This window comes from Mauremys reevesii, linkage group 1 (genome assembly GCF_016161935.1).
Source record: "Mauremys reevesii isolate NIE-2019 linkage group 1, ASM1616193v1, whole genome shotgun sequence".
Lineage (NCBI taxonomy): Eukaryota > Metazoa > Chordata > Testudines > Geoemydidae > Mauremys > Mauremys reevesii.
The window spans coordinates 10,418,001-10,428,229 of record NC_052623.1 but is presented as its reverse complement, the minus strand read 5'-3'; the positions used below and the strand labels follow the sequence as shown (position 1 = coordinate 10,428,229).

The 10,229-nt window shown below is 44.4% G+C and overlaps 1 protein-coding gene across 3 annotated transcripts; it reads left to right on the top strand.

Moving 5' to 3' along the window:
* Window positions 1–2,114: 2,114 nt before the first annotated feature.
* LOC120388166 (olfactory receptor 51G2-like) lies at window positions 2,115–9,854 on the top strand. Of its 3 annotated transcripts, XM_039509809.1 has the most exons (5): window positions 2,115–2,366; window positions 2,477–2,613; window positions 4,645–4,761; window positions 5,547–5,641; window positions 8,879–9,854. In XM_039509809.1, the coding sequence occupies exon 5, from the start codon at window positions 8,919–8,921 to the stop codon at window positions 9,852–9,854; it is 936 nt and encodes a 311-aa protein (XP_039365743.1). In that variant the 5' UTR covers window positions 2,115–2,366; window positions 2,477–2,613; window positions 4,645–4,761; window positions 5,547–5,641; window positions 8,879–8,918. The 3 variants fall into 3 exon arrangements, with proteins under 3 accessions (XP_039365743.1, XP_039365736.1, XP_039365751.1); XM_039509802.1 differs by lacking the exon at window positions 2,477–2,613; XM_039509817.1 differs by lacking the exon at window positions 2,477–2,613 and having other exon boundaries at window positions 4,645–4,771.
* Window positions 9,855–10,229: the final 375 nt, after the last annotated feature.

Sequence of the window (10,229 nt, the reverse complement as noted above, 5' to 3'; positions counted from 1 at the left end):
AAGCATGGGGTGCAGCAAGCCTGAACCGAAGATGACCCCAGCAAGCAGTAGGGTAAAACAAGAGGCTGGGGATATGTCAGGGTCCCACAGAGCAACACCTCTGGCATTGGTCTATAAAAAGCTGCTTACTACAGCCTCCCGTGACAGCTGGCTTCTGGGAAGCCCCGTGACTCCCGCACCTTCGGCCAGTTCTGTTTCTCTAACTCAAGAGCAAAGCCTGTCTAACTTAGGTTGCAGCGATCAGTGTAGATGTGTGACAGCTGCCTGTTATTTTAAAACTATTTTCTCTAATGCTTTGTGCTGTTTGCTAATAAACTTCTTTGTTTTAAGGAGGTTGGTGGTGACCGTAAAGCTCTGGTCACAAGCACCCAAAGGGAAGAGACTGAGGTGTCATGTCGGACCTGCTTGGTGATAAGCGTTTAGCATAGATGGGCTGTCGTAGCCAGCTCGAAGAGTGGGAGAATTCCGAGATTCCCCGCAAGACTGGAGAGAACCTGGTTTACAGGGGAAAGAGACCATATATGCTGGATTTACTGTGACAATCCAAATTCCTCTTAGCCAGCATCTATCCTTGTTGAGTGCCTATCAGCATTCAGAGGAGTAACTTATTCAAGTTGCATCCAATATAACGATCCACTCAATACAAAAGGAATAGATGTGAGAACGATCTAATGGCATTAATATGTATGCATATGTCATCACGTACAAACATACCAACCCTAACATTTTTGTGGGTGGGGAGAATAAATTTGGATATAGAAGGAGGGCTCAAGCACCCATGCCCTATAAGAAGGGGTGACACAACTTTCCAAGAAAACTTGTTTTTCTGCACTTCTGAGCTTTTGAGTTCCAGAGCTTGTTTACTAAGTTTTCTAAGCTCCATGCTTCTTCGTTCTTAATTTATTAGTTTACTAGTCTGTTAATTTTAATTGTTAAGCTTTAAGTCAGTTAGTTACGTGGAAATCTAAGTTAGCTTCAATAGCTCTTAGCTTTACCCTCTCCTAAGCTCTGTATCGTCCACTCAAGAACTGAGGAACCTGAAACTTTGTCTCTTACCACTAAGTTATCAAGGAAGAGTGTGAGTATATGAAGCAAAAGCTTTATAGTGTATAATACCATATGTATCTTTAGAATGATAGTGCTACATTTGTAACTCTGATTATTTTACCTTTTAGTTTCTATTTGAGTACTATTCCATTTAGCTCAATAAAAGTTTTTAAGATGATATTTATCTCAGTGTGAGCATCCTGTCATACCCCCGAGGGTCCTTTGCAAACTCTGTGTAGCCTGATTTTGGGACAAGAACCCTATTATCTTCTGATAATATTAACTGGCGAACCTATAACCCACACTATCCAAATTAATAATATTAATCTCCTAAAATCAGTCAACACCCAGGATGACTGTGAGCCACCGATGGGATGTGGCTGTGAAGAAGGCAGATGAGATCCTAGAATGTATCAGTTGAGATAAGTAATTATTAATATCCTTATACAAGTTACCAATGAGACCTCCTCTGGCAAACTGTGTAAAATTCTGGTCATTCCTATTCCAGACAGATTAATTTAAGATGGAGGAGGTGCAGAGAAGGGCTTCTAGGATGGTCAGGGCAATGGAGGACCTGTATTATGAGGAGAATAACAGAGCTTGGTTGGTTTAGCCTAACACAACACAGGCTGAGCAGGGATTTGATTGCTCTATAAGTATGTTGGGGAGGAGTGTGTGTTAAACACCAGGGAGGCAGATGAGCTTTTAAAACTAAAGGACAGTGTTGGCAAAAGAACAAATGGGGAGAAACTGGCCAGGAGTAAACTGAGGCTGGAAAGGAGAAGAAAGTTTCTGACCATCCAAGCAGGGGGATTCTGGAACAGCCGCCCAACAGGAGCAGTGGGAGGCAAACAAGCCTGCTGGTTTAGGATGGAGCTTGACAGGTTTATGCACCGGATGATATGCTGGGGGTCACCTGCCATAGCAGGGAAATGGGCTCATTGACCCAGCACGTCCTTTCAGGGCCTATATCCCTATGGGTCACATTAGCCCATTTTATGTCACAATGGGCGCTCACGTGGAGTTGCTTGTCCACTATGACTCTGCTCTGTGCCCTGGTCGATGGATTTGTCCCTTAATAGCTTCAGGAGAAAGCACGACTCAGCGTTATCTTCTGGAAAAGGAATTGTTCGTGGGCTCCTGTTTAGTGATGTCACAGGAGTTTAATTCCCTGAGTTTCTGGTAATCTCAGCGTGCTGAGCTGCCAGCTGCTCCCTCCCCAACCACTAGCCCCAGAGAGAAAGGATGGTTCAGGGGTTAAAGTGCTGGCCTGGGACTCAGAGGAACTGATCAAGGTGCTAAAAGAGCATGGAAGGAAGGTAAGGCTGTTGCTGAGAGGCTAAATGAATTATTTGCATCTGTCTTCACTGCAGAAGATGTGAGGGAGGGTCTCACTTCTGAGCTATTCTTTTTTGGTGACAAATTTTAGGAACTCTCCCAGGTGTCAATAAAGGAGGTTTTGGAACAAACTGATCAATTAAACAGTAAAAAGTCACCAGGACCAGATGGTATCACCCATGAATTCTGAAAAAACTCAAATGTGAAATAGCAGAACTACTAACTGTGGTATGTAGCCCATCACTTAGAACAGGCTCTGTGCGAGATGCCTAGCAGATAGCTAATGTGATGCTGATGTTTTTAAAAGGTTGATCCTGGCAATACAGGTTAATAAGCCAAACTTTAGAACCGGGCAAATGGGTTGAAACTATAGTAAAGAACAGAATTTCTTTTCAGGGATCAATAAATGTGTGGACAAGGGTGATCTGGAAATATAGTGTATTTGAACTTACAGAAATGATTTTGGTAAGGTCCCTGAAGGCTCTTAAGAATCTTAAACAAAATAAGCAGTCATGGGATAAGAAGGAATGTTCTCTCATGGATCAGTAACTGTTTAAAAGATAAGAAACATAAGGAAGGAATAAATGATCAGTTTTTAGAAGAGAAAGAGTTAAACAGTGTTGTCCCACAGAGATGTGTACTGGAACCAATGCTGTTCAACATATTTATAAATAATCTGGAAAAAGGAATAAACAGTGAGATGGCAAAATTTGCAGATGATACAAAACTACTCAGTATACTTAATCGAAGGAGGTTAAAAAGAGTCACAAAGGGATCTTACAAAACTGGGTGACTGGGAAAAAAAATGGCAGATGAAATTCAATGTGGATAAATACAAAGCAATGCACTTTGGAAAACATAATCCCAACTATACATTAGAACATGATGGGATCTAGATTAGCTGTTACCACTCAGTAAAGAGATCTTGGAGTCATTGTGGACAGTTCTCTGAAAACATTCCCTCAATGTGCAGCGGCAGTCAAGCAAACAGAATGCTGGGAATAATTAAGAAAGAGATAGATAGTAAGAGAGAAAATATAATATTGCCTGTATATAAATCCAAGGTATGTTGGTATTTAAGACCCAGGCAGACTGCGAAGAGCTACAAGAGGATCTCTCAAAATTGGGTGACTGGGCAACAAAATGGCAGATGAATTTTAGTGTTTATAAATGCAAAGCAATGCACATTGGAAAGCATAGTCCCAACTATACATATAAAATGATGGGGTCTAAATTTGCTGTTACCACTCAAGAATGAGATCTCGGGGTCATTGTGGATAGTTCTCTGAAAACATTCCCTCAATGTGCAGTGGCAGTCAAAAAAGCAAACAGAATACTGGGAATAATTAAGAAAGGGATAGATAGTAAGAAAGAAAATATAATATTGCCTGTATATAAAACCAAGGTATGTCCATACCTTGAATACTGTGTTCTGATGTGGTCCCCCCACCTAAAAAAAAATATTGGAATTGGAAAAGTTTCCAAAAAGGGCAACAAAACTGATTAGGGGTATGGAACGGCTGCCATATGAGGAGAGATTCATCACTCTGAGACATTTCAGCTTGAAACAAATGAATATGGGGAGATATGATAGAGGTCTATAAAACTGAGTGGTGTGGAGAAAATGAATAAGAAAATGTTATTTACCCCTTCACAAAAACCAGGAGTCACCCAATGAAGTTAATAGGTAGCAGGTTTAAAACAAATGCATTTTTTCATACAACACACAGTCAGCCTATGGAACTCATTGCCAGGGGACATTGTGAAGGCCAAAAGCATAACTGGTAAAAAAAATTAGATAAATTGCTGGAAGAGAGGTCTAGCAATAGCTAGTAGCCAAGATGGTTTGGGACACGGCCCCATGCTCTGGGTGTCTTTAAATGTCTGATTGCCAGAAGCTGGGACCAGACAACAGGGTATGGATCACTCGATAATTGCCCCTGTTTTGTTCATTCCACTGAAGTGTCTGCACTGGCCACTGTTAGAAGACAGGACACTGGGGTAGACGGACCATTGGTCTGACTCAATATGGCCGTTCATATGTTCCTCAATTGTTCACCTGATGGATGGACTGCTGTAGACAAGCCATTTCAAGGGGCGCCCTCTGTTATAGAGCAGGCATAGTCACCCGACCAGATGGCCAGAAAAGGTTCAGTGTGGGAGGTTGTGTGAAGGAAGGTGCTAGAGCTGCTGCTTAGGAAAAATATTGACCAAACTAAAATGTTTTCTTTTATCCACTTTTGGGATGAATTTTCACAGAAAACAGATAACTGCCATGATGCTGCCCAATTGCAACTACTCGGATCCCCAAGAAAAACTGGAGGCTTTTCAACATAAACAAAGGTTGCACCGACGGAGTCTCTGGCTGCACTCTGGGTATGGAAAGGTCGAAACCTCCCGACCAGTCTGTGGCTGGGGTATTGTGCTCATCAGCTACTCTAACCATCCTTCTCATCAGTTTGCAGCCACCTTCACCCTGTACAGCAGATTCTGCGGGCAGTGGCTACTCTGACAGACCCTGATAGCACATCTCTGATGAGCCTGTGCTAGCCGGGAGCTGGAGAGGGTCCTAGAGATGATGTAGAGGCACAGAGATTGCGGGTGGGTGGGCCTTGTTCAAAGTGAAACACTCAGATCTGTGCACAACTTTGGGAACCCCTGGATTCTGGGTCCCCCTTTTCATTCCTCAAGGAGAAGAGAAGAGACCCCCCCTCCTGGAACGATCCGAGGGAAATTTCCATGTAGGGAGTCACTGGCCTGCACCCTGGGTTTGTAATGCAGGAAAGGGGGGTGCCAGGGGGAAATCAGGCCCCATATTATTATTCTATTTTATTTCAGCAAGATCACAGCTGTGACAGCATCATCATTACCGCTAGGCTGCCCCCGAGGTAGCCCTGTGACTAATAAGAACCATATGAACAGTGACAACAAGGCTGGATTCCAGGAAAAGAGCCTGTAGCAGGGCTGGCGCTGCAGTCCAGTTGGGCAGCATCACCACGCGTCCCCTGTGAATTAGCTTCCTGCAGTTTGCCATTGGCTGTGATGGGGGTTAAAGCTGCTGCACACTAAGCCAAGCAGCAGACATTCCCTAATGGCCAACTGGCCCCAAAGGGAATGTGCAGACATCCTTCATAAACACAGTTCCCTCCGTATCTGAACAGACACTGCCTGCTGCTCGTGCAACCTCTCTGATGACTCCTTGTCCTTTACGGTGAAGACCTCTGATGCTAGCGGCTTCCCTTCTAGCAGGAATTGGGTACGTTGGCAGGTTTCACTATCTTTAAAATGCAAAGTGAAGGGGAAAGGCTGCAGGCTGTTTCCATTTGCAGATGTTCTGTGCAGCGGCAGAGGACTCAGCTGGGCTGTCGGGGTGGCTCAGTGACAGAGGGTGGAGGGCAGGCAGCACTAGGTAGCTTGGGAACCCCTCCCCTACATCTGCCCATGCTCCACGGTGGGTTATTCAGGCTGCCCAGAAATCTGAGCTTTGAAAAGAACTCAGAGTGTTAAAATCCCAGTGCCTCGAGTCAGGATTTGTCAAGAGGTCCCTTTTCTACCAGTGCGGTGTGCTCGGGGCCCGATACTGCCAGGGCTGAGCGGGAAGAGACCCCACGGAATATCAGTGACTAGTTCCCAAAGCACTTCAAGTTTATTTGCTCCTGGAAATTTTATCAGCAAATGCATTTTCACTTATTTTATTCTCTGACTTTATTGTGAAGGCAGGAATTCAGAGCTGTGTTGCTCTGCGGTAACAGGTCCGACAGGAATATTTCTGGTTTCTGATTGGCCGAGGTCTCTAGAATCTCTGCCCTGTAGAGTTCCAGGGCTACTGGCATCTCTGCCCCCTCTCTGGTCTCCGAGTGCCAGATGTCAGGCCTCAGACCCTGCCCTCTCATGCGGTGGAGTCCTGAAATGCGCCCACTGGGCTACAACACACTGGGGGTCGACTGTGCTTGCTGACCAGGTCTGAGTGCGTTCGGCACCTGTGGTTCTTCCCTGTGGGAGTCCGTAACTAGTGGTGCAACAAGTGACCAGGCAGCCTTCCCAAACCAAAATGCTGCTTAATCTGAACAGGAGGAAGAAAGTGTAACATGGGAGAATGTCTGCACGCTGTCTGGACCCCAAGCCCTGAAACTCTAATGGGGATCCAGGCAGGCCGAGGGCCTTCAGACTTCTCCAGTGGTGTCTGTGAGGGTCAGTCCGAAGAGCTTCTCAGCAACAGCTGCCCCAGCTCTGGACAGACTGAGCGATGACTTTTCTTGCATTGTTACTTCCCTTCCTCCTTTTTTTCCAGCAGACTCTTATTAAACTATGAGCAGCCATACTGGTTTCACCTAATATAGCCATGACATAAACATCCCAATTGTTAACCCAATATAGCTGTACAGCAAACATCCCCAGAACTCTCTTTAACATACATATTCATTATGGCAGATCAACTCCACGTCTGTCCCAATCCTGTTCCCGGGTGGTATCGATTTCATGAATACAGGACATAGACAGTCAGAGTGAGAAAGTGCAATAGACTAATTTTGTGTGTGAAATGAAGTTCCATTTCAATGAATTCTCATGCAATTGACTTTGAAATCTATTTCTTGTTAACATGCTGGGGTTACTCAGTACTAGACAGTGAGAGCTCCGGGAATAGATATTTTCTATACTGATCCCAATGCCTGTTACCACTCTGGATACAGGCTACAGACTGACAGAACAGAAGCTGAGGAGAACCAGTCAGCTATTAAACCAGGGAGAGAGGAGCTAGTAGACCTTTGTTTCCTGACAAGTGACTGAATGAGGGCTGAGATCTGTTCAGGTTCTGAAGAAATCCAGATGACAGACACTACATTTTAAGTCCCGCTGTAACCTGAGAAATCATCTCTTGGAGAAGATCAGAGGGGAAAGGATGGGTTGACATGTGTGTACTAAAGTACAGATGTGTAAATGTTATGCCAAAACTTTTCATTGTAATACAAATTTTATAAATCAAACGTTCATGACATGCCAGTATATTGAAAGCCAGCAGCAGAGTTGTTGGTATCTCTACAGGAAGCAGCAGTGGAAACTTTACTGCTTAATGGCTTTTGCTTCAGAAAGTATTTCAGAAGTGCTCCACATACTGTTTGCAATGGCTTTGTGTTATTAACTCTTTGTTCAGTGAACAGTTGTATGATACTGTCTCCTGGCAACTGACCAGTAGCTGTTTCTAACACTTACATTCAGGGTCATGAACAAAATCCCTCTGCAATACCTGTGTGAGACTTTCCAAAAAGTCCTGTGAGAATAGAACTGCTGGTTTGTGTTTCAGCAAAGAGTAGAACTGAGATCCAGGAAAGGGGAATGCAATAGTGGTTGTATTTAATTTTTGCGCATCACCTCTTACACAAGCCTGGCTGAAGTAACTTCCACACTCAACTAGATATTAGTGAAAACCTAGTGTTTGCACTATTCACCCATGTGTGAAGCCAACCCCCCTTCCACCACCCTCCAAAGCTGAAGTAACTGTCTGTGTTTGCCAGGTATATATAGACCCTTGCATGGGGACAGGATGCAGGTCCCGTGAGGAGGTAGAGAAGCCTGCAGGATGATCAAACTCTCTAGATTTTGTCAACGCTGACCAGGCAAAACACTTCAGCTTCTCTTGGAGGGATCCTTGGGGGTCACAGTGTATCACTGGGAGCATTTGGTAAGGGAAAGTTAATACATATCCGTTCTGATTGAATTGACACATGTAAATCTGGAGTGACGCCACTGAGCGATTTCAGAACCTGGACCTGAGAATTTATTGTATGTGCTGGAAAGAGGCAGTGACACATAATTTGGACTCTCAGGAGTGGACAAAATAAAAAATGCATATAATGAGGCAATGAAACACATTTATAAATAGCTGCTATGCAAGACAGACAAATACCATGACCGTTTTCACCATGCACTTGCCATGTGTTTACAATGTGATATATATGATATAATGGGCCACACTCAGAAGTGGAGGGCCGGAAAGGGTGTCTTTAGGAAGGTCACACAGTGCTCCAGTAAGCTGTGGAACTAAGAGCCACAAGATATCAATCGGTCCAAGAACTTAGAAAGATTCAAAGAGGGAAGGGATGTTCATATGGCTAAGCAGAAAATTCAATTACAGTAATGAGGGTTTTTAAAAGAGTCTTGTAAGGGCTCTAAACTTTCCTGATTATACCACAAAATATGTCTCTAACTAATGAGTGTCAGGGGAAAACATTCCCTGGGAGCAGGTTATCTCATAGCTGCCTATTGCAGAGCTTCTTGGACCGTCCTCTGCAGCATCTGGAACTGGCCCCTGGATATTCAGCTATATGGACTATAGGTGTGATCCAGTCTGGCAATGCCTATCTTCCTATCGGTGGTGAAAATCCAAGACAATATTTTTGCTGATCTTCAGTTCCTGGGAGTCTTTAGTGTTCCACTGAGATCAGAAAGATGTCTCGTTAAATATTATCTAGTCTCCTGTTCTTTTTCTTTTCAGGAAGGAAAGCTAAAAACTCCTCAGATCAGCCTGGTACATTATGTCAGCTGTCAATGACACCAAATTCAACTTTGCAGTGTTCCTTCTCACCGGGATACCTGGGCAGGAAGATGTCTATCTCTGGATCTCTGTCCCCTTCTGCTTAATTTATGTTATTTCCATAGTAGGACATTCAGTCATTCTGTTCATTATAAAAACAGATCCAAGCCTCCATGAGCCTATGTATATTTTATTTTCCATGTTGGCCATCACAGACCTTGGCTTATCGATAGCCACCATGCCAACGATACTGGGCATATACTTGTTTAATTCTAGGGAGATCAGCCTCGATGCCTGTTTTGCCCAGGTCTTCTTCATCCACTCGCTTTCATTAACTGAATCCTCCATGCTCTTGTTGATGGCCTTTGACCGTTTCGTTGCGATCTGTAACCCGCTGAGATATGCTTCCATCTTAACCTCACCGAGAATAGCCAAGATGGGACTGGTGTTTGTGCTAAGATGGATGGCTCTAATATTCCCACTCCCCTTTCTCCTGAAACAGTTCCAATACTGTCGAGCCAATGTCCTGTCCCATTCCCACTGCCTGCACCAGGAGGTCATGAAGATGGCTTGTTCAGACATCACAGTCAATAGCATCTATGGCTTGTCTGTTAAACTCTCAACAGTTGGGTTGGATTTGTTGCTCATCTTTCTCTCTTATGTGATGATCATCAAAACAGTGCTGAGCATCGCGTCCCCCATGGAGTGCCTTAGGGCCCTGAACACCTGCGTCTCCCACCTCTGCGCCGTCCTGCTCTTCTTCACACCAGAAATCGGCTTGTCTGTGATACACAGATTCGGATATGGCTCTTCTCACTTGCTTCAGATTCTCCTGGGCTATGTCTACCTGCTGATCCCTCCCCTGATGAACCCAATCGTGTACAGCGTGAAAAGCAAACACATTCGTGCAAGGATAATCAGGGTGTTCATCAAATAAAGGGTCAGTTCATCACCTGGATCCAGCACTGCTGACATTGGACATGAGAAACATGTGTCACCTATTCCATCCTGGACACTTATGTCTGAGATGACATGAGCTACTGATCTCCACTCTGTAGAGAGTGGTTCAGGTGGGGTCTAAGATATGGAGCAATGGGTGGTGGTTCAGTTCAGAGTTCAATTCAGAGTTTAATATCTGGCAGACTGCTTACACCCAATCCCCACTACAGCCATGAACTCAGCTGCATGCAAATCCGTCTCAGGCTGGGAAGAAAGGGATAGGGTTGCTTTTGCTCTGACATTTCCAAAGTAGTCTGTTGCAGTTCCAAAGTAGCACTATTTCATCTTGGTATCTTTCTTTCCTTCTCCTTTC

Coding starts and splice junctions, on each gene's coding strand:
- LOC120388166 (XM_039509802.1), top strand. CDS start 8,919: ATGTCAGCTGTCAATGACACCAAATTCAACTTTGCAGTGTTCCTTCTC.